We start from the raw sequence: 25,261 nt of genomic DNA, 5'->3' as shown, positions 1-25,261 counted from the left end.
CATAAGCAGATCATTTTGAGTATTAAACTGTACACTTGATAGGATTTCAACATTTAATTTATGTACTTTATTCAATATTTGGACTTCCAAAAAAAAAAAAGGCCCCAAATACTGAACAACTTATAAAATCTGTCCTCAACACAGTATCTAAAATGTGCTTTTGTAGATCATGGGGATGAGGGGAGGGGTAATTTTCCAGCCAGCAAGCAGCCATGATTACCATCCTCTGGTTTGATTCTATTATTGGCTGAATATAGATTGATGTACTTGTCTCCACTGTACCAATGTATAATGCATGAACACGATTACTGGGGTAATTTAGAAACAGGATGCCTTTAATCTTCTGCTCAGATCAATCAATTACAATACATAGGTTATAGAATGTCCTATGATCTTACACTGAATCCTTAATAGAACTAATCTTACAGCTAAATGAGGTTGGGAAAAATGTGAAGCCACAGAGATTGCTAATATGAACACAGACAATGGAACTTCAACCATCATGTGTTTAATTACTCAGAACAATCAAACAGAGACTACTCTGAAATTTATAGAGAAAGAAATAATATACCAGGGAGCAAAAAGCCATTTTTTCTCTTGAAGAAGCCACTCTTCCACCCTTAAAAGAAGCCACTCTTCCACACTGAAAGAAGAATTCAAGGACTTTGAGACTCAATAATCGGTGAAAGTATCAAACTCATACTAGAAACAGTTTGCACTGTTACCTTTTGCATGTCAATACATCTTGTCATATGGCAGATAAATCTGTTTCAAACTGCATTTGGAAATGCCTGTTTCCCTTTACAGCAATATTCATTCACTGACTTTCCTTGTGATTTGAAAAAGAAATAGTTTGCCATACGACCTTGCCTTGCCATAACCTACTGTTATGCCTTTATAGTGTACATGAAACCTTAATTACAATCTGCACAATGTTAAGTTTTTCTGTTTTCTGTGGAGTTCTTGGTGCATTTTGGGGAGAATGCATTTGAGCTTGGATTTAGCTAACAAGATAAGTAGAAAAAGAAGATGGGGGTGCAAATAGCACCGTTTCTGTGGGTATCTAGTGAGGACATGTGTATGTGGATATATTCGGGCCCACTTGCCGAGTTTGCAGTTCTATTGTCTGGGGCTGGATGTAGGCGGAGAGCAGTTACTAACGGCAGAGTCAGAGTCAGCACCACGGATAGCTCCACACGTTTAACACCTGGGAGAGGAACTCCGACGTTTCATGAGCCCAGCTGCAACTAGGGAATAGAATGATAGAGTGATCTACTTTATACTGCAGAAGGGGAGAAAATAAAGCTGTACATTGGAGGAGCGTGTCTTTTTATGTTCCGAGAGAGGGAACTGTACAGATTCAGAAAAGCTCAAGCTACCATAAGAGCCTAAGGGTTGTCATAGATTGTTTCTTTTTTTAAGTAAAGCTAATTAACCTGAAAATTCAACATTCCCAGGCAATGTCTTGCATTTCTAATTCATTTTCATTACTCTGACATGAAAGGGGAAGAATTGCTTAAGTTTTGGGGGGTTATTTGGGAGGGTTTCTTTTTTTCTTGGCTTGTATTTTCTGCAACATAAAGTTAAAGTCAATATGTTTATTTCCTCATTATTTATTGTAGTCCACTTTTTCACTTTCCTAATCTAAACCTCCCTCTTGGCCCTTCTCTGTTCCAGTCTCATTATTTTTACTTTAGATTTTAGTTTGTAACTGAGAAAATCTGAACCTGACTGATTCAAGGCACAGGCAAATCAGGCTAATGAGTTGCAAGAACCCCCAACACTATTAAACAGCTACATATTTCGATAGAGGACTTAGGACTTTTGTCACCAGCTGGAAACAAGAGGTTTGTCCGTCTGTGTTGTGGTAGTTTTGTAGGTTGTAGCTTGGCAAATTCCATTTAGAGAAAGGGGCGTGGATAGAGGCTATTAGGTTAAAGGAGGAGATAACATAAATGAAGGGAAAAGAAACGAGAAAAACTAGAAAAACAACTTAGAAAACACCGTCCCCTGGCATGACTTGTCACATTTGATTTCCTAAGTCTCCAGGAGGTCTGTTTAGAAAGATGTGTATATGTAACAGGAGATTCCCGCCTTGGCAGGCTCTGAGAGCAAGAACGAAGAGGACTCTATTCTGCTCCTTGAACCCTTTCCCATCCTAAATGAGATAATTTCTTAGAAATAGTGGAAGAGAGTAGAATGGTGTGCCTAGTGTGTTCAGGAGATGAGTAGCATTGGAGGTCACACCAAGGCTGGTAACTCTTTGCCCCACCCACCTTTTGTTCCTTTCCCCTGGAGCACAGCCTCGCCCATTTCAAACACTTCCCTTGTTTTGTACCAGTTGCTAGTCTTTGGCCTTCCCATCTTTCTTCCAGCCTCTAGCACCAAGAGTCCCAATCAACCCCCAACGTTGCAACTCCTCACGGGTTCAAGCAGTGAAACCGGGCATGCTCAGCGGCGGTACCAGCATCCTTTAGTCTTTGGGAGACTCGGCTCAGCTCAAGGCAGGGACAGGAGTGCCAATTCAGCTAGGGCTTCAGCACCCACCTCCGCGGAGTCCTGGGGATCCGAACTAAACCTGAACCCTTAAGTGGCTCATCCTCAGTCTTCAAACTCCTGAACGCCACCAGAGCTTAGAAATAGTCCTCACTGAGGGACTGTTTTCACACCTGTCTTTTCTTTGCAGCTAAGGGTGTTTTAGCTACTGCGGCGTGAGGAGCTCAGGGATGGAGCCCTGTGGCTGGTGGCCGTGGAGATCACCTTCCCAGAGTAGCTGTTTGTCACTGAGTTTTGGAGATTTCTTGGCTGGCTTCCGCTAAAGCACACTTGAGTAATCCGAGCTGTGGCGGCGCCCAAGCTCTCGGGATAAAGGGTGTGTGTGTGTGTGTGTGTGTGTGTGTGTGTGTGTGTGTAGGGGAGAGGGCGGGGATAGAAACGTCAACTCCCCCCAACCCCCCAGCCTCCTTTTCTTTCTCGTCTTCCTGCAAAAGCCGCACGAGTCTTCCATCCCCCTCCTCCCCCCCCCCCCCCCCCCGCCCCCAGCCATCCTCACAGCTCTGGGCAACCGCCAGGTTAAGCCCATTTGCACTGGGAAATTGGCGCTGTTTGGGAGAAGAGAAACAGATCGATTGCCCTTGTGACTCCCCGCCCCCCTCCCACCCCACCCCACCCCCACCGCTCCCTCCCTCCCTCCCTCCCCCGCCACCCCCCTCACCCCGCCTCCTTCCCTCTCCCCACCCCCAAACCCTCTCACCCGCGGCAGTCCGGTGCGAGGCCCCCTCCGGAAGGTGAAGGGGATGGATTGGACTCCGCTAGGGAAAGCGGGTGTCTAGAAGTGGTGCTAATGGGAAGAGATTTCTGGTTTCAAAAGAGGATGCTCTGCCACAAAGAGCGGCTCGCGCGCTGGCCTGGGCTCTAGCCGAGGAGAGATCCCGGGAGAACTCCAGAGCTCGGGGGGAGCGCTCCTCGGAGGACGGGGGTCAACATGCCTGTTCGCAGGGGGCATGTGGCACCACAAAACACATTTTTGGGGACCATCATACGGAAATTTGAAGGGCAAAGTAAGTTCATTTGTTCTCTTATCTCTCCCTCGCTTTCTGCTTTGACGGTGCACTTGGCGTTCGCCGCGTTCAGGCTGAGGAGCCGGCAACTCCGGGCTCTTTCAAGTTAACAGGCTGTGAAACCGAGCCAGGAGGTTCGAATGGCAGCGGGAGTGTTCTCCCCCAGATATTAATTCTGATTTACATTTTAGATTATGGTCTCCATTGTAGGAGGCAATTTGATCCTCCTCTCCCACTGCTCCATTATCTGCCTTGCTACTTAATGTCCTACTCTTCTACTATCTTAAAGGGAACGTACTAGTATAACATGGGTTTATATTTTGAGGCTGTTTAATTGTAGACTTTTTGAAAGTCAGGAGTAGAGCAGAGCATACCACTGGAACCAGAAAATGTAAATGGTAGCAGCGATGTAAACGGCTATGCAAACTATATTTTACCTGGGTTAAATTGCTAAGCTGTGGTATGACAGGGATGCTTGCTTGCTTTTAGTTTATAGAAGCTAAACTTTGCATTGAATCAACGCAAATATATCCCAAGAAGGATAATTTGGGAAAAGCAATATCTGATCCGTGCTGGTTCCCAATGCAAACGGTTGATTATTCAAAACAACATTTATGCCCCTTTATCATTTCCTTAAATTTCCGTTACGAAATGTGAAACTTGAAATGTAATAAGTAAATCCCACAATTGAATGCAGATACATTTAACATTCTCCTGTGGACTAACTGTAAGGAATGAATTATTGTTATATAAACATATTAATTTTAAATCCTATGCTTGTTAATTCATATTCCACATTTCCTTAAAACTACATTAGCACACAATTATGTTATACATTTTGCAGGTATTGGCACTGAATTTAGTGACATGAGGATATAGTACCTTGTGTACAAAATATACTAGTATATCCTGTTCCCATCTTACCTGGAAATAGTAAATACAATTTATGATTGAAACTTAATGAGCCTTTTGTATTGAAATCCCTACTACTGCACACAATTTCAAGGTTCTCCCCAAGTAAAAGTGAAAAGGTGCTAATGTGACATTTACTGTGTATGTGTAAATTTTTTTTATCTCCTAGACAATATATATTATGAAAGGTGAATCTTCAAATTATTAAACTATTAACACAAAATAGTTTTATTGCTAATAGTTTCACGTTTTGTTTTGTTTTTTAACATGATGAGTGTGTAGCATGCCTTAGAGGGATAGAGAAAAGCCAAATCCAAAAAATAATAACTACTTTGAGAAAGTTGTACTCTTAAGGGCCAAAGCTGAGGTGAGAAATCTGACAGTTACAAGGTGTTTCATTGTTTGGGCTTTGAAAATATTTATCTTACAATTAAATGGTATTCTGGAAATAATCAATGGGCCAGCTGCTTGTTGAGTGTGCATTAGGACCCCCGGGAGTTACAAGGCTTGAGAACTAGACTATTGAGAAATTACATTCTTGAAATTTGAAGAGTAGTTCCTTAATACTTTTTGTTAAAACTACTTGGGACTGTTAATTTCACATTTAGGATTTTTTTTTCTTTTAAAACCCTGGGCAGTTAGAAATTTGGGAAGCACCTGCTTTTCAGATCTCCTGTTATGCAACAATTTGCTCCAGTGTTTATGGAAATCTTGTGGAAGCTTTTTAAAAGATGTCTCACTATCTTCTTATTGCAGATAAAAAATTTATCATTGCAAATGCCAGAGTGCAAAACTGTGCCATCATCTACTGCAACGATGGGTTCTGCGAGATGACTGGTTTCTCCAGGCCAGATGTCATGCAAAAGCCGTGCACCTGTGACTTTCTCCATGGGCCTGAGACCAAGAGACATGATATTGCCCAAATTGCCCAGGCATTGCTGGGGTCAGAGGAGAGGAAAGTGGAGGTCACCTACTATCACAAAAATGGTAAAGTTCATCTATTTAGAATTATTTTTACTTGATTGCAGTGAAATGAAATTTTGACAACTGATTATTGAAAGTTCATATGCAGAGAAGCTCCAAATATTCAGTTGTAGATATCTTTTGCTTCTAGTATTTTAGGATTCAGGAAATCTGGATGCTTTCACTAGTGGACTAGTAAGGACAATTTCTTCTTTGAGTAAGGGTACTCTGTACTCTTCAAAAGTGCAATGACTTACTATCACTAGGACAAAGTACCACAAATCAGTCTTACTCTCTCCCCTTTCTAGGGAATAATATAAAGGCCAATAATTTACTGATTGTGTTGATACATGTTTCCAAGGAGACACATACAGAATTTTATTTGCTTGAACCTGAAAATATTTCACAAAGCAACATCTTATAGAAAACTATGTATCTTCAAGTAAAACTACTGCAGTTATAAATGTTTCTTGGCTCTTCAGCTTTATTTGATAGTCAACACCCCTTGTTTCTTTTGCTCCTTTTCATGTAACATTAAGGTGCTATGTAAGAACGTGAAGAATTGGTCCACTAAACCTATGTATATTCAAATAATAAAGGCTGTTAAAGATTTGTCCTAAAATAAGAAATGGGCAAAGGGAGCTATGATACTGTGGAGTTGTCAGTAATCATTTTTATAGCTGCAACAAAACTGGCATCTCAAACTTAAGGTCATACCTCAACTTCAAGGGCACCCCTCCTTCTTTCAGGCTTGCTATGGGAGTATAATATAATAGACCTATAATAGTTCCCCCCAAATGTCCATTTAATAGACATGCATTCATTAAACATACCATATATAGCATATGAACTCACATGTATGAATATTCATATATACCCATTTAAAAGAATATACATTCTCAAATATACACAGTGATATTTAGTGCTTAAATGTAAATCACTTAAAATGCATGCTGTGGTTGGTTTTGTTGATATTGCATTACCATTTTTTTTTCCATTGGCAGAAATCATTGAGGCAGACGGGTATATAGTCAGATTTTTAGGTAACTCTTAAGTTTTACAAATGAGAAAATGATCTGTTATAACCTATATCATATAATGATTCATCATTTGATGAAATACACAGCAGAAATTCTAGCAGGGAAAAGGTTTAACCCTTCCTCTTATTTTCTTACAATTAAATATTTTATGATAGAAAATGTAGTTCTTAATTACTGGTTTTTCCTTAACATCAACTTATGTGAGTATATGTGACAAACTATGATTAGAAAAACAGGTTTGTATAACTTTGGATCAATCTGCAACAAAAACAATTATATGATTATCAACCAACATAGAGATTGCTTTTAAACTTCTCATCCCTCCCCCCTCTTTTCAATCAGTAGTGTTGGCATGCTAGAAATAGCCTAATTGCTCTGTTGTCTTGAAAGCATTTCTTGGACTAAGGCTCTCACTATCCAAATGCAACCCATCTTTTTTGTGTGTGTATCTGATGCCAACAATTTGGGCTTTTGGAGTAATTTAATTGTCTGACATTTTTCCCCATCTGAATATTTATCATGATATTGACACAATCTATATTGTGATTATGCAGGGCATGCTGGTCCACATTTGATCATTATGTTTTCTGGGATATTTCAGTATTTTTTTTTAAACTTGAAGAATTTAAGTATAAAATGAATCTGGACTGTCAGGATCACTTAGATACTCACTATATTTTTCAGAAAGTATTTTGAAATGAAAGTTTTTATTTATTATATGGCACGCGGAATGGTGATATTTCAAAACCTTGTGTAACTTGTATAATGTGAGCACATGAAGTTATCTCAGAATACCCAATAAAGGCAACTTAAGGTGGAATCACAAACATGAATGTAAAAGTTTCTACGGCGAAGATGCTCCTGGTACATTGACTAATGCAAATCTCTATCTGAGTGATGCACTTGGTTATATGAATTAAAACCTTCTCATTTTAAAAAAGGAATCTTTACTTAGAAGCTTGTTTAGCTATATAAATATTAACTTTTGGTGATGATTTTGATTCTGTTGGCTTCATTTTCAGATTTGAGTCAGTTTACAAAGACTTGGTAATCTTTAGAGCTAATGCCAAATGCTGCCTATTTTACTTTTATTGATATGAGATATGTGAGATAATGGGCCAAGCTTTTTATTTTTCTTTTTCCAAAGAAAAAGATTAATTTTATTATATTTTTGGATTGTGAAGACACAGCCCAATTTGCTCTCAATGTAATCAACCTGTGTTTTTGAGACTAGTTCAGATAGCTTGAATAGAATCTTCAAAGTACATTGGTTTTATTCACATGGCAACTGCAAATTCAGTCAGAGCTTGTGAAGTTCAAATGCTTTGAAAGACTTGCCCTTAGAGACCTGCCTGGCACCCTACATTTATAAAATCAGGAAGGGATAAAATCACCAACATTTTGTATTGGTTTGTTTTTCAGTTTCCTTACTTCTTTATTATTGAGCTAATTTACTTTGGGGAGTTTCTTGGTTTCTTAAGTATATACAGTAAATGCTTCCTTTGCTTATTCTCTATTTAGCACTTTACAGGAATATGGATAGGAATGTACTAAGCACAGTGAGCAAAGTAACAAAAAGTTGAGATATTCTGTTTCCACTTTTTCCAGTCACTCATACTAGAGCAGCAAAACCATAAGCTTGGTTTTACTTCTGAACGCTTGTTTTCCAAACTGACCAGAGGTGTTCTACACAGTTTGAACCCATGATCTACGCCATGAGTTCACATACATGCAGTGTGTGATCAGCTGCATGATCCCCCTCATGAAGCCACACTTCCTTCCATGCTACTTTATGTGATTTTACCAGGTACCGTTGAACTTGCTGTTTACCAGAATATCAATTTTTAAAAACCTAGTTATTTGCAGTAGGCATATTTGACAGCCCTTCCTTTGAGGATTCTATTTTACAGTTTAAGTCATTATTGCATAAATCATTCTTGGCAGCTGTGAAATATTGCTTGAGGTGATAAAGCTGTAAATCTTTTGACATAAAGCTCTAATTATACAAAACTATAATTACGCAGAGGCTTATACAAGGATGGGCATGTATTTTAATAGGGTAATGCATTCACTTTTAAAACAACTTTTTAGGGGTGCCTGGCTGGCTCAGTCAGTAGAGCATGCGGCTCTTGGCTTGGGGTCTTGAGTTCAAGCCCCGCGTAGGAAGTAGAGCTTACTTAGGAAAAAACAAACAAACAAACAAACAGTTTTTAAACTTAGATTGAGGAATAACAAATGCTTCAGTTATTAACTAGATCATAGTTTGGAGGTGATGTTAATAGCAAGGAAACAGAAAAGTTGGTCCTCTTTTAATTTATCGCTCATCAGGTTTGGAGTGTGTAGGTTTTGTAGTTCTCCACTACAAAGAGAACTAGCAGTTGACGTGCTTGTCCACTTCAGGCATACGCAGACATGTGATTTTTACCTTAAATTATCCAGCAAGTCTAAACATTTGGAAAATCAAAGTCTGTTTCTCCAAAGTAAATAAATAAATGCATGTCTCAACTCAGTCGGAAAACAGGGCATACAATGCTTCATTTTTAGAGGTTGGAGCATTCCTGTCTTTTTGCCGTTATGCTCTCAGACATGGTACAATGGCAGTTTCGTTAACAAGCCAGAAATGTGCCTATCTTTGCCTTGCCGTCAAAGAACTAAAGGATGAGAAGAGGCTGAGGGAAGTCTTTTCGTGATCCAGACAGGGCACCAGTCATGTTGGGACAAAGTTCCAGAGGCAGTGTTTGATTCACCTAGACTCAAAAGAGGTTTTGGTTTGATAACATTAAATCTACCATCTCTGAGGGTTATTTGGAAAGACCTTATAGAAAGTGTTTCATTGTTGGGAGGAAATGTGAAGATGTGTGCTGAGTGCCACCACCTCTCTTGAAGGTAGTGTTTTAGGCGCTAGAGGAACAATAGGAGGAGATGCAAAAGAGGACACAAGTTCATTTCTGCTTTCAGGATATTTGCATTATGGAGTGACTAACATTCCCTTCTATCTTCGAAACCCCAAGATGTTTTCGTGAAGTTGTTTTGAAAGAAAAAAGAGTGTATAGACCATGAAATGAAGAAGCTTTTATATAAATGGAGAACAGAATTTAGGGTTAATTACCACTCTTCCTCTATCCCCCCACTGTAAAATAAACTTGTTTTTGTGTATTTCCTGTCTCCTTTTGTCATTTATATGCAATACTAACTTATTAAAGAAACAATGTAGTTCAGTTAAAGCCTTAATAGCTCAAAAATAAATGTTATCACAGTCTTCTGTGTTGTATGACGTGTAAAATATTCAGCTTTCATAATTCCCGAATTGTGTAGTAGAGATACAGACGGTAGCTTCTATAGAAGAATGGAAATATATTCTGTGTATGTGTAATTCAAGTGATAAGAAAAATTTTCAGGGAGTGTCTTGCCTAGAATTTATTTTGGTGTTCGTTTTAACTTTCTGTTTATACACTCTCATGTTTCACCCAACAGTAACCTTAAATGCATTTTCTTTCATATACCTAAAGTTTGTGACATCTCATGGACCCTGGATATTGTATAGAACTTAAATATGATCAGTGTATTGATTAAGAAATTAAGAATTCTCGAGAAACATTCCTCCTCACAAATTGAAAACTTGATTTCACTGTTGTCCCAAGTGAAAACAAAATGTCCCCAAATGGTAGTTGGGCTACATTCATCAGTCCCCTTTTTACCACCTACCAGCACTGTACCTCTCTGCAGCTCTGGTCCTAAAACTTAGAAGCCGTGTTGTCCGCCAGCTTCAGAGATAACTGCTCAGTTATTTTCACACCCAAGGGACTTGAGAACAGGGTCAGTTCAGGGTGATAGGGACAGGCTAGCCTTAGTGGGAGGAACTGACTTCTCTGGCCTCTATTGGCTTTCAACATTGTTTTTATTTTTATTTTTTCACTATAAATAGTCACTAAATCAATTATGGGCACTCAGCAGCCAGGAGAGTCCTAGCATAATTAATTCACAGGGAAGTAGCAGTTGGACTATGAAATGTTAAGACATCAGCATTCATCTGGCCATATAAACTAGAGGCCTCGGGGTTGTTTTCTGTTTTGGGTTTTCCTTCCTCTTCCCCCCAAACCAGTTGGTCACAAACTTTTTTCAATATTTACACCTGAAATATCTCCCAGTGTTACCTTTACTTTTCCGTAGCTGCCAAATGCTATAGTCGAAGCCCTCTTTGTTCTTCTTCTGGGATATTGAGGATTGAAGTTTTCCTGCCTCTGCTATCCTTTCCTCACAGTGCCATCAGAGAGCTGTTTCTGAAACAAGAATCCCATATGCTGATGACTTATTGAAGCCAAGCATCACTCTAAATAAATTTCATATATTAAATGATGAGTACAACAATCTCATAAAATATGTACTCTCATCATCCCCATTTTATAAGAAAAAACACTGTGACCCTGAGACATTAATTTGCCAAATCACACACAGCTTATAGTGGTGATGCCTGATCCCTTAACCACTTTGCCATATTTGCTGCTAAATGCCCTTATGATATACCTTGACTTAAAACACCTATCTTAACTCATTAAGACTCTCAGGATAAAGTTATAGACTTTTTAATAGGATGCTTGGTCCCTTTCAGAATTGAATTCACTTGGGTTTTTAAGTAGGGTATGTTTAGAGGAACAGCTGGATTCACAGGTCTGACCAAGTTTCCCTTACTTACACCTCATTTATTTCCTGATACCTACTTGGAGAATAACATCCACTTTGTTAGGGTAATTGGATGTGTTGTATAAAATAAAATACATAGCGTTATTTCTAGCTTGGTCTCTTGCCCATAATATGTACTTAATAAATATTTATTAGGTGAATATCTTGCCAAGTCCATTTCTGTTACAAATCTTATGTTTCAATAATATTTGACTGCTCAGAGTTTCTCGAATAAGCCATGCACTTTTATGTCACTGAGGCTTTGCTCACCCTTCACAAGTTTTCTTTCATCTGTAGTAAACAGTTCAAAACCTCAATGAATAGATTGCCTTTCCCTCAGCTTCTCACTCTAAAGAAACCATTATCCGCCTTCCAAAGACCGATCAAAAGACTTCTCTGTGAAGTCTTTTCTGATGATACCATTGCCTGCTCCAGACTACTTAACGTTTCTCTGTGTCTTCACAACACTTGGCTCTAAACTCCAATGTAGCACCTGGAATGTGCTTTATGTCATTATATATTATTGTAGTTAACCATCTGTTGTTTAAAGTTCATTAGGAGAAAATACTGAATCTCACTAATTTCCATGTCCGGAATATATGCAAGAGTGCATGGTATGAAGTACATGCTCAATTAGCATTCACACAAAGAATGAAGAGAGGATAAGAAATGGTACCATGACGCTGGGGAAGCAAGAAACAAATTGAGATCAGGACGCATGAGAAACGTGAACTATGGAGACTATGTGACACTTCGATTTTTCTTACTTTCTAAAATGTTAAGAAGAATTTTCACCTGAATTTCATCAGTGACTAGATTTCCTTGCTTATAAGATAAGGTATAAATCATCTGTATAGCCTACAACTCTGCAGATAGCTAGAAATATTTGATAAAACGTTAGAAGCTATTAACCAAAAATTAATATCAGTTACTACCCAAGTGGCACTCAGCACCGCATCGAAATGGCTCTCCAACAATCTCTCTGTAATAGCCAAACCCCAAATTCTCTCCTGTTCTTTTCTGTCTTGAATTTATTGCTGTGTTTGACATACTGTATTGACCACACAAGTTACACAGTTTTGGCATTTTATATCTAGTATAACGTTTTATTTTTTGATGTTTTTTTGAAAATTCTTAATTGACAGTGAAGCTTGCTCTCAGGGCCACTTAGTAATGAGGGTGTTAAATCTAAAATAATAAAGATAGTTTATTAGCAATAATAAAAGTCATTATTATTAATTATGATTGTCAAATGAACATTTTCTCTCTCTTTACTGTGCTATCTGCGTTTAGCAAAAGTGCTGAACTACTGAGGAACAATCGAATCAGACAGCAGTAAGACATTAATCACCATCATGAGGAAATTTGTCCTATTACTGAACAGTTAAGGTGAAATTGACATTTGTCACACACAGGTGGGTTAAGAGAAATCCAAGTGCTAGGCTCCTATTGCTATGACAGAACATCTCATATTTTTCTTTTAGTCCTTTAAATTATATGAAATATCTAATTAAGAAAACCAAAGTAGTCTTTCTGTGGGCAGTTCAAATGGTGGCTGAGACGACCCCCTGGGCCTTTTCCTCAGTTAAAGTAGGTCTGCGTGTGAACAAACTCTCCTTTTCGTGGTTTCCATTGTTTTGTAGAATTGTCTCACACTTTTTTTTTTTTTTATTTCAAAAATGGATAAGATAGCCCGGCTGGTGCTTGGTGGGTGAGAACTGGAGAGGAGTGAGAGAGAGCTGCGGGTACATTTTGCCCTTAGTTGGCTCCTGTTTGCAAACTCATCTAAACTAGACTGTACATGCAGGGTCTGGCGAGGCTGCTACAGCCACACTGCTGCTCTTGCTTACCTGCTTTTTTCTCTGGGTGGCCAGTCAGACGCCATTGTGACAGCAGGTGGACTCTCACCGTTGCTGCTTTTATTTGGGTTTTTTTTCTTTCTGTTCTGTTTCGTTTTTGTTTCTTTCTTGACAATCATTGGGAGTGTTTTCTTTTCTTTTTTGAAATAATGAATTCTTTTTTTAATGTTTATTTATTTTGAGAGAAAAAGAGAGTGTGAGTGGGGGAAGGACAGAGAGAGAGAGAGAGAGAGAGAGAGAGAGAGAGAGAGAGAGAATCCCAAGTAGGCTACACTCTGCCAGTGGAGAACCCTTCAAAGGGCTTGAACTCATGAACTGTGAGATCATGACCTGAGCCGAAACCAAGAGCCAGACACTTAACTGACTGAGCCACCCAGACAGCTCCATTTGGGAGTGTTTCTGTTTGTCCGATTTTGTTTTCCTAAGACATGGATTCTTTCATGTTTGGAATAATTAATTGGTTTTGAGAAACATGTAATAACTGCCTGGGTTGGAGGTAACTTAGAATGGTTGTTGCTTCTGATACTGACGTTTGACTTCTGTGTTCAAAACACCCTTCTTAATTATATTCAGTGAAGTCTGTACTAATGACCCAGGATGATTAGAGTGATGACAAAAAGTATAAAATTCGTGGTGGTTTCATAATCAATTTCTCAAAGATCAAGTAAAGAATAAGATCTAGGACAAACAGCATGAGTGACTCAGTCAGTTAAGCATCCGACTCTTGGTTTTGGCTCAGGTCATGATCTAATGGTTTGTGAGCTCGAGCCCTGCATTGGGCTCCATGCTGACAGTGTGGAGCCAGCTTGAGATTATTCTCTCTCTCCCATTCTCTATGCCCCTCCCCTGCTCATGCTCGCTCTCTCTCTCTCTCTCTCTCTCTCTCTCTCTCTCTCTAAAATAAATAAATAAAAAAGAATGAGGACAAACTAAGGTATTTTTATTTTAAAAAATAGGGGCACCTGGGTGGCTCAGGCAGCTAAGCGTCTGACTTCAGCTCAGGTCATGATCTCACGGCTTGTGAGTTCGAGCCCCGCATCGGGCTCTGTGCTGACAGCTCAGAGCCTGGAGCCTCTTCGGATTCTGTGTCTTTCTCTCTTTCTCTCTCTCTGCCCCTCCTTCGCTCACACTCTGTTTCTGTCTCTCAAAAATAAATAAACATTAAAAAAATTTAAAAGAAAAAAATAAAAATCCATCTGTGTTAGAAAAGATCACATATTGAAATCACAATCCTTGGGTTTTTTAATATACTAAGATTACATCAATTCAATAAAATAAGTGTTAGAGCTACGTGACATCATATGTTGTATGAATACTTTTTCATCAGGTTCCCATTACTTCTCTTAGCTAAATTAGTGAAAAATTTCTTCCAATTTTACTACCAAATTCTTATTATACCATCCATTTTCTTTAATAGTGTTAATCAGATACTCTTGAACTGTATATTCATTTAGGTACTGTATACACATGGATATGCTCTCCCGGTTTTAAGTTTTGTGGTTGCAGTTTATAGACCATAGCCCTCCACGTTATTACTCTTCTCCCAAAGGACTAATGTTAATTGAGTTCCAATCTTGTGACTGGCTCTTTATATACATTACATTATCTGAGTTTCATGATAGCTTTGGGAGTAGATATTATCACTTTTTACAGGTTAAGTTGACATTCAGAGAAGTTAAGTAAAGTACTGATGATCACAGAGGAAAGTGGAGATGAGTTTAAAATCTAAATTTGTCTGTGCTTGCAAACTTTATTGCCTCCAAATGATACACTGTTCAAACCTCACCCGATTTCGTAATTAGATGTCCTAATTGTAGTTCTTAATTACAGTCTTTTATCGATTACCTGAGGTGTGAATCTGCTTCAATTAATTTGAACCAGAAGGTGAATGAAGCAAGCTTTATCTTGGGTATTTTGTATTTTAAACAGAACTATGTCATTCAAAATGGATCTCTATGTGGTAGGATGCTCAATTTCAGTAGAATGAGGATAGCCAGTGTATGCCAAAATCTTTGCATAATTATTAATGGCATCCTTTTTTCCTTTTCAAAATGTCCCTGTTTGAGACTGTAAATTATATAGTCAAGGTAGATTTGGGGGACATTTTAGTTAAGGGTTCCTCAACTACTATTTGTCTAGTCCTTATCTAAGTGTGGAAGAAAATTCTTATGGTATCGTGATTCAGTTGCAGGAGCTCCGTTGTGCTCTCACCCTCTTCTTCCCACAAGAGAGTTTTGTTTCCTGGGAAAATTATGCGATTTGACAAGATCCACCACTGGTATTTAAAAGGGAAATCCTAGGGGCGCCTGGGTGACTCAGTCAGTTAAGCCTCCAACTTCAGCTCAGGTCATGATCTCGTGCTTCCTGGGTTCTAACCCTGTGTCCAGCTCTGTGCTCACAGCTCAGAGCCTGGAGCCTTCTTCGGGTTATGTGTCTCCCTCTCTCTCTGCCTTCCTCATCTCCCACTTGTGCTAAGTGTCTGTCTCTGACTCTTTCACAACAATAAATAAACATTAAAAAAATTTTTAATAGAAAATAAAAGGGCAATCATAAACTTTCTGGGGTGGGGAGTCTCCGGCTTATTTAAAATACCTCCAGTTTTCTTCATCCTGGTTCCAAATGTCAGTCTCAGTTTCTGCTACACACCCAATTATCTTGTGCTTCTGAGCTCCTTCCGCCCAGAGGCCACCACCCTCTCCTGTGCATGGTTTTCTCTAAATCCCTCAGGCAACCTTGTCCACATATTCTAACACTTTTTTCTTATCTCTGTTAGAACACTTATGAAATTATCTTGTAATAATTTGTTTCTATGTCTGTCTCTTTCACTCAGTGTTGAAGAGATTTGTTAAGGCTCTTATGTAAAAAAAAGAGGCAATGGAGGGAGAGAAAAAAATAAATTTGAAAGAACCCGGGGGTACGCTGTTTGCCAATGAAAATGCTAGGTGGCACATTTTACAGAAGTCTCCTTCATTCAACATTCTGTGCCAGTCATTTTGCTTGGTATGAGAATTGTAAAAATTGAAAACCCGCATTGTTTAATAATTAACTTAGTAACTTGGCTGCCATATGGTTTCTGCATCATGAAGCAATTTATTCTAATACTTGACCTGTTTCTCTTCCTGAAAAGACATAACTAATCACCCTTCTTCAGTTGGTCTAGGAGAGGGGTAAAGGGTCAGGACAGTCTAGATTGATGTTTAATGCCTACAGAGCAGATTCTGATGGGGCATCTTCACATCAATGAAGGAAAGAACATGTCTACATGTTCTTATAATAATATATGCACATTTTAAGCAATCCCAGCCCTCCCTGAATTTCCTTAGTTGAATACTTATAATAAAATACTTACAAATCCTTGCCATTATTCTGATGTCTTTTTCTGTAGTCTTTCTGTAAATACCAAGAACAGCCTCAGACTTACATTGGCTTCCCAACGCATTTCATTCTTTTCCCCAAACCCAGAGTCGTAAGTTGAGATCGCAAGGCCTGTTTGGTATCAGCAGACACTTCATCAGTCACATCCTGATACAGGATTTCACCACCTCAACAAGGACTTCATATCTCCACTCTCTCTTACAGTGATTTAACTCCCTTGTCAAAAAATTAGAAAATACAGAGAACAAATAGAAAAAAAAAACACCTAATAATCTTGAACCTAAAGAATAAATCCCTCAGGCAACCTTGTCCTGTGTGTGTGTTTCTACACACACATATGTGCACGTGAGCACACGTGCACGCGTGCACACACACACATGCACACACACAGAATAGCACTGTGTATACCAAGCTGTAGCCTGTTTTCCTCACTGAGAAATTAATGAATATATAACATTTAACACATGGACAGTACATAAATTATTTTAATATTCACACAGTATTACACTAAAGGGAATAAAATATTACCGATACTTTATTATCAACTTTTCACAATTGTAAACACATACAAAGAGTCTGTCTCTCCTGCACACTGTGCTATTTTTTTTCCTTAATGCTCATTCCTAGAGGTATACTTGTTGCATAAAACAACATGTGTATCTTAAAAATGTTTGGTACCTTGGGGCACCTGGATGGCTCAGTTGGTTGAGCGTCGGACTTCAGCTCAGGTCATAATCTCGTGGTTTGTGAGTTTGAGCCCCGCGTCGGGATTTGTGCTGATAACTCGGAGCCTGGAGCCTGCTTTGGATTCTGTCTCCTTCTCTCTCTGCACCTCCCCTGCTCATTCTCTCCTTCCTTCTCTTTCTCAAAAATAAACATTTAAAAAAAAAAAACTTCTGTACCTCTTGTGCACACTTACCATGTAAAGCTGGGAGTTCTTTCAAAAAATTTTGACCCAATAAAAATAGAATCTTACTGTTCCATCACTGAATTTAACCTGCAATCCTTATTGAAAAACACATGTAGAAACCATTGAGGCCATTTATTTTCTTATTTAAAGAAACTAGTGCTCAGTATTGCCAAACCTAGGGAGCTATGGAAGTCTCCCAGTAGCTGATTGTGCATACTGGACGCCTCATCCCACACCAGGGTCACTTTTCCAAAAACTGCTCTTCACATTCACATTTTCATTTCAGTAACTTGCTGACAGTTTTCCAAGCCTCAGATTCAGAAACTAGTAGTAATTATTGGCTACTTAGCAGGATTCTGTGAGCATTTTCTCCTTTCTTTTTGGAATAAGTTGGATTTGAAGTTATTTTCAGTATTTTGTATTATCTCTCTATGATTAAAATCTTGTTTAGTGGAAAGAGTTTTTATTTGGTAGTTTGCATCTGAATATATACATATATATACATATTTAAATATTTATAGTTTTGCTTAGATTCGAAGTGATAGACATGAAAGGTAGTAAAACTCATAATAAACATTCAGCTGAAATACCATGTAACAGATACAAAATGTACTTGTAAACTATAAATGACATCAAATGTTCAAAACACACAATAATATGTGGGAAATATGCAAGCGAAAGAAACTCCACATAGTATTAGACAAGCCTGTAACTTTCTCCAATATAACACTACCGAAATGACTGCAGAGAAAGATCATTCTCTTCCTAGGCTGCCTTACTTAACCAAGACATGCAGAGCTCAGGTAATCTGATCTTTCTAGCTGTGACTCAATTCTCGGGTCTTCCCTCCAGGTGTTCTTTATAATGAATGTCACTTAACCAAGGCTCAGTAGGATTTATGGATTCCCAGATTGCTCCTCTCTGAATTTGCTCCCTGAGTGAAGGACTACACAAAAATGCCACTAATGATGCACAGCCTCAACTGTCCTGTTAGCTGGCTTCTATTCAGTTCTCACTCTAAAATGGCAGGACTTGTTTCTTTGCAGTTCATGTTTCTAGAGTGAACAGAAGCAGTAGTGAGCCCTACTGAAATTTCATACCCACCAACATTCATTATTTTAAATGTATTCATAGCAATGTGAGTATAGTGTGACTTGCACAACATTTTGTTTTAATTATTCTCTCCTTTGAGGATGCCGATAACTTCAGCAATGAATTTCCTTCCAGAGAATATTTCATATAAAAAGTTCTGTTAGTACTTTTTGTTATTAATCTAAATTTTTTTGAAAATGTAATGGATACTGATTATGTTTTCTAAATCTTTACTCTAAGTTTCGTAATGTCATTCTTGATTTGTCTTCAATCATAGAAAATAAAGATAAATATTTGGTTGAGCTACAGCTCAGCCTCAGAAAACTAATCTCAAGTGTAAAAGAATAGGCAAGCATATTTTCATAAATATTTCTCATATGGCATTTGATAAATTGCTAGTAACATTTAAAAACATTTCTTTTCCAGAAGAGAAGGCTTAGAGATTTTAGTTAGAATATCTGAGGTTATAGAATTTAAAAATTAAAATATAAAGAATGAAGATGAAACTTTTACCTCTTAACTACTTTAGCTGCATGTTGGTTTACCTGGAAGAGGCAAACAAAAGAAATTCCAGGCATGTCATTTTCATTCCAGCAGAAGTCATATGTGCTAACTTATGTTAAAGAATCCAAGAAACATAGACTAAAAAAAAAAAGAGAAAAAAAATGTTTTAAGTAACGACATGATAATATAATCAGGCAGGACCTCCTTGCTACTAGTCCCTCTGTTCCAGAATTGAAATAAATCACCCCTTCCCCATCACTACAACTAATTTAAGCATAACTTAAGAGAAAATAAGATACTGGGTTGGTGTTCTTTTTGTTGATTTTAGTCTATTTACATCCGTGCATAGTGGTATCTTGCAAGTGAGTTAAGACTGGGCTTGTTGAATTATCTGTGGCAACTTATATCTTATTTTATAATTGATCTGGATTAAATAATAAAGTGTGGTTTCAGCATTTTAAATAATATTAAGCATCATTTATTGAGCACATACAATGTGCTAGTACTCTTCTAAAATCTCATTTTTTTTTTCTAATCCTCATAACTTCCTATGAGGTAGGTGTTCCCATTTTACAGATTGGAAAGATGAAGCCAATAAACTTCCCAAAACGACTCAAGTAGCGTATAACATAGCCGCACTTGAAGTACACGTTGTCTTCCTTCAGAGCCTATGGACTCAACTCCAGAACACCACTGAGCATGCCTCCTGTCCATGTGTTGGCCCTGACACACACAGTGTACACATCTGTAGACTCACGTCCCTTCTTGACAGAAAAGCGTCAATTGTTTCTTGATTTCAGGCATGCAAACGTTTTAAATCTGGAAGCTTCGGATTTTCTTTTCTTAAATGCAGTTAGATGCCTGCCGCTGGTGTTTTAGAAACGAATTCACCTCTTTCCCCACCGCCTAATTCAGTGCCTTGCAAAAAGTAGCTACTCAATAAATAATCTCTTTAAATATATGAATTAATATAAACATGAGGCAAACTCTCTTAACCATCTGATCTGTCAGTTACTGCTTCAATAAAGTGGAAGTCATCTCTTGCTTATTGGAAAAGGATGATACAGAGGGAGCATAGGATGGTAGCTAAGGTCATGGACTCTAGAGTCAGGGTGTCTGGGTCTAAATATTGAACATATTTATTGTGTGATCTGCAAGTTACCTAACTACCATGTCCTCAGATGCATCATCAGTGAATGGGGACTACGGTAATACTAGAACCTATCTTCTAGGTTTTGCAAGGACTAAATGTGTTTATATATGTAAAAGCACTTAAAACAGCTCCCAGTACCTAGTAAGTGTAATGTAAGTGTTAAAAAATAAAATAATATGAACAGGAAAAAAAATGTGTGAAAAAGAATTGGGTTAAAATGCATATTAAGTCGATATGCTCACTGAGTGTTGTGCGCAAAAAGAAATTCAGAGCTGCATATGTGACTGAATAAAAAATGTGAACCAAATTTTGATGTCAGTAGGTAAAGGAAGAAATCAGTAGTGTTTCGTAAACATTTTACATGTGAAATCCCAGAGATTTTTATCTTGGAGAATATGGCCTCAGTCAAATCCTGTATAATTTATTCTTAGACCTATAATTTATTCTTAGACCTATTTTGAAATGCTGAAACTCATTTTAGGTGTGGTTGCCCTGAAAATGTCAGCAGTCTGGGCAGCTTGGGCTCTGTGCACATCTGTCTTTCAGCTACATTGCAACCAATTCTAGTAATGGCATTCCAGAAACCTGTGTGTTTTGAGAGCAAAAGTTCAAGTCACAATGAGGTGTAAGTTCACTCCACCCTTCCTCCCCCCTAGGATTTTGTGGGAAGTTAGAAATAATCTTATTTAGAACCAAGATGTGAAATTAATAGAAACCAATTGATTGGAAGAAAATATATGGATATAAATACCTAAATAGAGCTAAGGTGACCGTATAATCTATCATCCAAAGTAGGATTCTTTTTAAAGTAAAAGGGGAGGTTATTGATAATTATACCAAGAAAATAGGAAAAATCCAGAACTGTCCAGACAAACTGGACATATAAACACTCTAAATACAACCTATATCTGGCACTGTGTATCAGGTTTTCAAAATGTATACCATTCTATAGTACAGACTTTTCATGAACATTTTGTAGGTTTTTGAAAGTAGTGAGTTTAAAAGTGTAGCTACTCATTCTTGTGATGCCTAAAATGCTTACCGTGTAGACAAAGACAGTATCTTGCAATCTGGAGAAATGAGTCAGAATTCCTGCAAAGCATATATTGCACCTGCTGACCTCTTTGAAGTAAGACTACAAATGAATCTTTCTATAAATACCATGTTGAAGGTTCTTAGTAAAGGACTTAATATCAGCCACTTTATGAACCACAGTGAGTCATGAGAGCAGAATGGACTAAAAGCGAAGAGACTGAGCTCGTTGTTGAATGCCAACAGTCCTTTATAAAATACCTCTGACTCTCAGAAGTCCTAAAAAGGATCTTTATCTTGGAATCTGTTACAGCATGGGTGTGCACAGGGTGTGTGACCAACCATCTTTTTTCCAGCTTCTCTGTCAGGCCTTAGTCATTTGTGTTGGTCTATTTGTAATCCTGTGATAAAATTAACTTTCCTTTGTGTCTACGATTTGTTGTCTAAAGGATATCTATTAAGTGGGAGGAACAACCCCAGAGAAGTTGGGACAGATAGCATTAAAGCAGAAAGTTACTAACATTCTAATAAAAACAATTTAAAAATAATTAAATCATTCAGACTTGGCAGTACACACTACACTTATTGGTTCTCATGAGTTTAAGTGGAAATTGGTATTTCCAAATTTAAAGAGAGAGATGTAATTATCAAAAAATCGAAATTAAGGCGTAAGACATTGTTATGCAGAGGAAAGTTAAGCGAAAGTAATACTACTGGGATTCTCATATTGTTTGTATTTTTCCAGATACTCAAACATGAAAGAAGTCATCTTTGAATGGGAATATTGGGTTTGTAAACAAATTTAGCTTTTACAGTGCTACAATCCAAAAAGGGAAGACAACCACAAAAAATAGCTATAAATAACAATAATGATAAAAAGCCCTTCTTTCCTCCCAGATTCTACTAACAGCCTTTTTAAAAAAAAATGCTGTTGGTTGTTGAGGTCATTGCCCGTGATGAAACATTACCAGAAGAGTGTGGGCAGAATAAATGGGATATGGGGAATTACACCCTCCACACTGCTCTGTTTTCCTGTCCATCTGTGGAGTCTCATTCGCTTTATATTTCCTAAATAAAAGTTTATGGAATAAAGAAACACCTAAATAAATAAATTGAAGAATTTATATGTGGTAATGGAAGTTGCATTTTGGTGGGTGATCATATTTTTGGCTGAAATGTCTCCCCCTCTTAATGAACTATGATGGAAAAAATACACACAGGCTTTCAAATCAGCACTACTTTCAATTTAGCCTTAATGAAAAGGTTGTCACAGGAAAAAGCAGCATCTAGTTTTAGTTTAGGAGCGATTTCTTCTTGTTCCTTAGCCTGCATTCTTTCTCAGCTCTTTGTTCCAAGGAAACAGTGTCCTGCGGCCAAACAAAGTGTAATGAGCTGAACATGGCAAAAGCTTTGGCAACTGGAAAGCAAGATGTGTTACTATCTTTCAAATGGTACCCAGGTCAACATTATCCTTTTAAAATTTTGAGGGGTGCCTGCGTGGCTCTGTTGGTTAAGCATCCGATTTCGGCTCAGGTTATCATCTCATGGCTTGTGGGCTCAAGCCCTGCGTAGGGCTCTGTGCAGGCAGCTTAGGGCCTGGACTGCTTTGGGTTCTGTGTCTGCCCCTTCCTGCCTCATGCTCTTTCTCTCTCTCAAAAATAAATAAACGTGAAAAAAATAAAAAATAAATAAATAAAATTATGGGTAAAGGTCCATATGTCTGATTCTGCTATGATCACTTTAACTAAAATTTTTGTTTTCAAAAATAATCAGCCCTATGCAGGAGTTGCAAAAATATTACAGTGAACTCTCATATTACTGTAATATACAGATTCAGCTGTTTTTTACAATTTGGCTTTATCTCTCTCTACATTTTCTGTATGACATATACACATTGCTCTTTTATGTCTGTTTACTTATTTTGCTGAGCCACTTGAAAATTGCTTGCACAGAGCCACCTGGGTGGCTCAGTCAGTTAAATGTCTGATTCTTGGTTTCGGCTCAGGTCATGATCTCATGGTTTGTGAGTTTGAGCCCCACATTGGGCTCTGTGCTGTCATTGTGGATCCTGCTTTGGATTCTCTCCGTTCCTATCTCTCTCTGCCCCTCTCGACTCGTGCTGTCTTTCAAAATAAAAAAATAAACTTAAAAAAAGAAAATTACTTGCACAGATCATGAACCTTTCATCCTTAAATATTTCAATATTTTTTTCTACTAATAATGAGAAAATTCCTTTATGTAACTACAGCTTAATTATCAAATTATCAGGAAATTTTACATTGATACAATACTGTCATTTAGTATATCCTTCAAATTTTGACAATTGTCCTTGTATTGCTTTTTAGCTAATTTGTTTTTAACAATTCAGGATTTAAACCAATATCATACATTGCAGTTTGTTGTCATGTCTCTTTTGTCCCCTTTAAATGGATGAGTGAGTGACTTCCTCAGCTTTTCTTGTCTTTTCTGTCATTGACATTCTTTAAGGATAAGGGCTTGCTGTTTTATAGAATGTTCAGTTTGAATTTGTTTGGCAAATCATCATAAGTTAATTCAGATTGTGGCTTTTTGTCATGTATAAAATATAACTGATGGTGTGTCCTATTCAGAATATCACCAGAAGCACCTAATGTCAGTTTGTCCCATTATTAGTGATGTTACTTTCATCACTTGTCTTGCCATTTTTTTTACATGGTTTGGCTCAACAATTAGAAAGTAAAACTTAAAAATAGTCTTAAAATCAGCACCAATATAATAAATGTAACAAAAATATGCAAAGCATCTACACTAAAATAATTATAAATATTATTAAGAGAACTTAAGGAGCAAATAATAAAGGAGATACTACATGTTCATGAATTGGAGGTCTCAATATTGTAAAGGTGTCTAGTCTTCCCAAATCAATGTATAATCTTAACCAAAATTATAGATTTTTTAATATAAAGTAACAAGTTGACTCACAAATGTGTATGAAAATGCCAAGGATATCTAATAGCCAAAACAGTTACAGAAAAGAACAAAATTGGAGAACTCTAACTGCCTGATTTTAAGAATTACTGTAAAGCTACAGTAATCACGATGGTAGAGTATTGGCATATAGTGTAGTAAAATAGATCAGTGGAACAGAATAGTCCATAAATAGATCCTCACATATATAGTTAATTGATTTTTGATAGAGGCACCAAAGTAATTCAATGGGGAGAAACACCAATCTGTTCAACAAATGAGCTAGATTAACTAGAAAAATGTATAAGAAAAAGTAGATCTTGGTCCTTACATTATATTTTGCACAAAAATTCATTTGATATGGTTTGTAGATCTAAACATAAAGGCTAAACCTATAAAGTTTCTAGAAATAAACAACCACAAAAAGGTTTGTAACTTCGAGCAGGCAAAGATTTCTAAGAAAGTATAAAAAGGGCATTATCCATTAGAAGAAAAATGATGAATTGGACATCATCAAAATTGAAAACTTATGTACTTCAATGAAAATTGACATAACCTGAGAGGAAAATATCATCAATTCATTTATTTGACAAAGGAATTATATTTTAAATAGATGTGTCTATATACTATATAACATATAACATACAACATATAATAAATATACATTTATGTCTACAAATCAGTAATGAAAAGACAAACAGCCTAAATAAAAATTATGGGCAAAAGATTCATATGGATACCTCACAAAAGAAAAATACAGAATGGCCACTAAGCACATGAAAAGGGAAAAGCAATTTAAAACCAAAGTAGGATGCTACTTAACACTCATCAGAATATATCAAATTAAAAGACTGACAACATCGAATGTTGGTGAGAATGTGATGCAACTGAGACTCTCATACATTGCCAGTGGGATTACAAAATGGTATGAACACTTGGGAAAACTGTTTAGTGTTTCATTATAAAATTAAACATGCACCTACCTTATGATCCAGCAATTCCTTTTCTTGGTAGGTCTTCATCCAAGACAAATGAAGGTATATGTCTGCAAAGTGGTTTGTGTAAAATGTTTATAGTAGCTTCATTTGTAATAGCTCAAAGCTGCAAACAACCCAAGTGTTCATCTACAGGCATTTGGTTAAATAAATTGTGGTATAACCATCGAAGGAATAGCAAACTATTCATATGAAAGAGAAACATTATAAATGATTTTCATAAATATGTTGAGCAGAAAA

At 37.4% G+C, this 25,261-nt stretch overlaps 1 protein-coding gene and 1 long non-coding RNA gene across 10 annotated transcripts in view; one reads left to right on the top strand and one right to left on the bottom strand.

Moving 5' to 3' along the window:
• KCNH7 (potassium voltage-gated channel subfamily H member 7) overlaps positions 1-25,261 on the top strand; it is a 638,553-nt gene that overhangs the window by 154,716 nt on the left and 458,576 nt on the right. For 4 of the 5 annotated variants that reach the window (XM_027055624.2, XM_053215165.1, XM_053215168.1 and 1 more), the window contains exons 1-2: positions 3,186-3,560; positions 5,229-5,459. In XM_027055624.2, coding sequence (XP_026911425.1) covers positions 3,485-3,560; positions 5,229-5,459 — 307 coding nt within the window. In that variant the 5' untranslated portion in view covers positions 3,186-3,484. Of the gene's footprint in view, positions 1-3,185; positions 3,561-5,228; positions 5,460-25,261 lie in introns of those variants that run through there. The other variant, XM_053215167.1, reaches the window with a different exon arrangement.
• Positions 5,826-25,261, bottom strand: part of LOC106984850 (uncharacterized) — a 68,724-nt gene continuing 49,288 nt past the window's right edge. The window contains exons 6-9 of one of the 5 annotated variants that reach the window (XR_008295387.1): positions 18,905-19,033; positions 16,364-16,605; positions 10,630-10,755; positions 5,826-6,011 (exon numbers count right to left, since the gene is read on the bottom strand). This is a non-coding gene — a long non-coding RNA (uncharacterized LOC106984850). Of the gene's footprint in view, positions 6,012-10,629; positions 10,756-12,120; positions 12,344-16,363; positions 16,606-18,904; positions 19,034-25,261 lie in introns of those variants that run through there. The other 4 variants (XR_008295384.1, XR_008295385.1, XR_008295386.1 and 1 more) reach the window with 4 other exon arrangements.

The sequence above is a fragment of the Acinonyx jubatus genome, chromosome C1, assembly GCF_027475565.1.
Source record: "Acinonyx jubatus isolate Ajub_Pintada_27869175 chromosome C1, VMU_Ajub_asm_v1.0, whole genome shotgun sequence".
Lineage (NCBI taxonomy): Eukaryota > Metazoa > Chordata > Mammalia > Carnivora > Felidae > Acinonyx > Acinonyx jubatus.
This window is presented reverse-complemented; position numbering and strand designations above follow the sequence as displayed.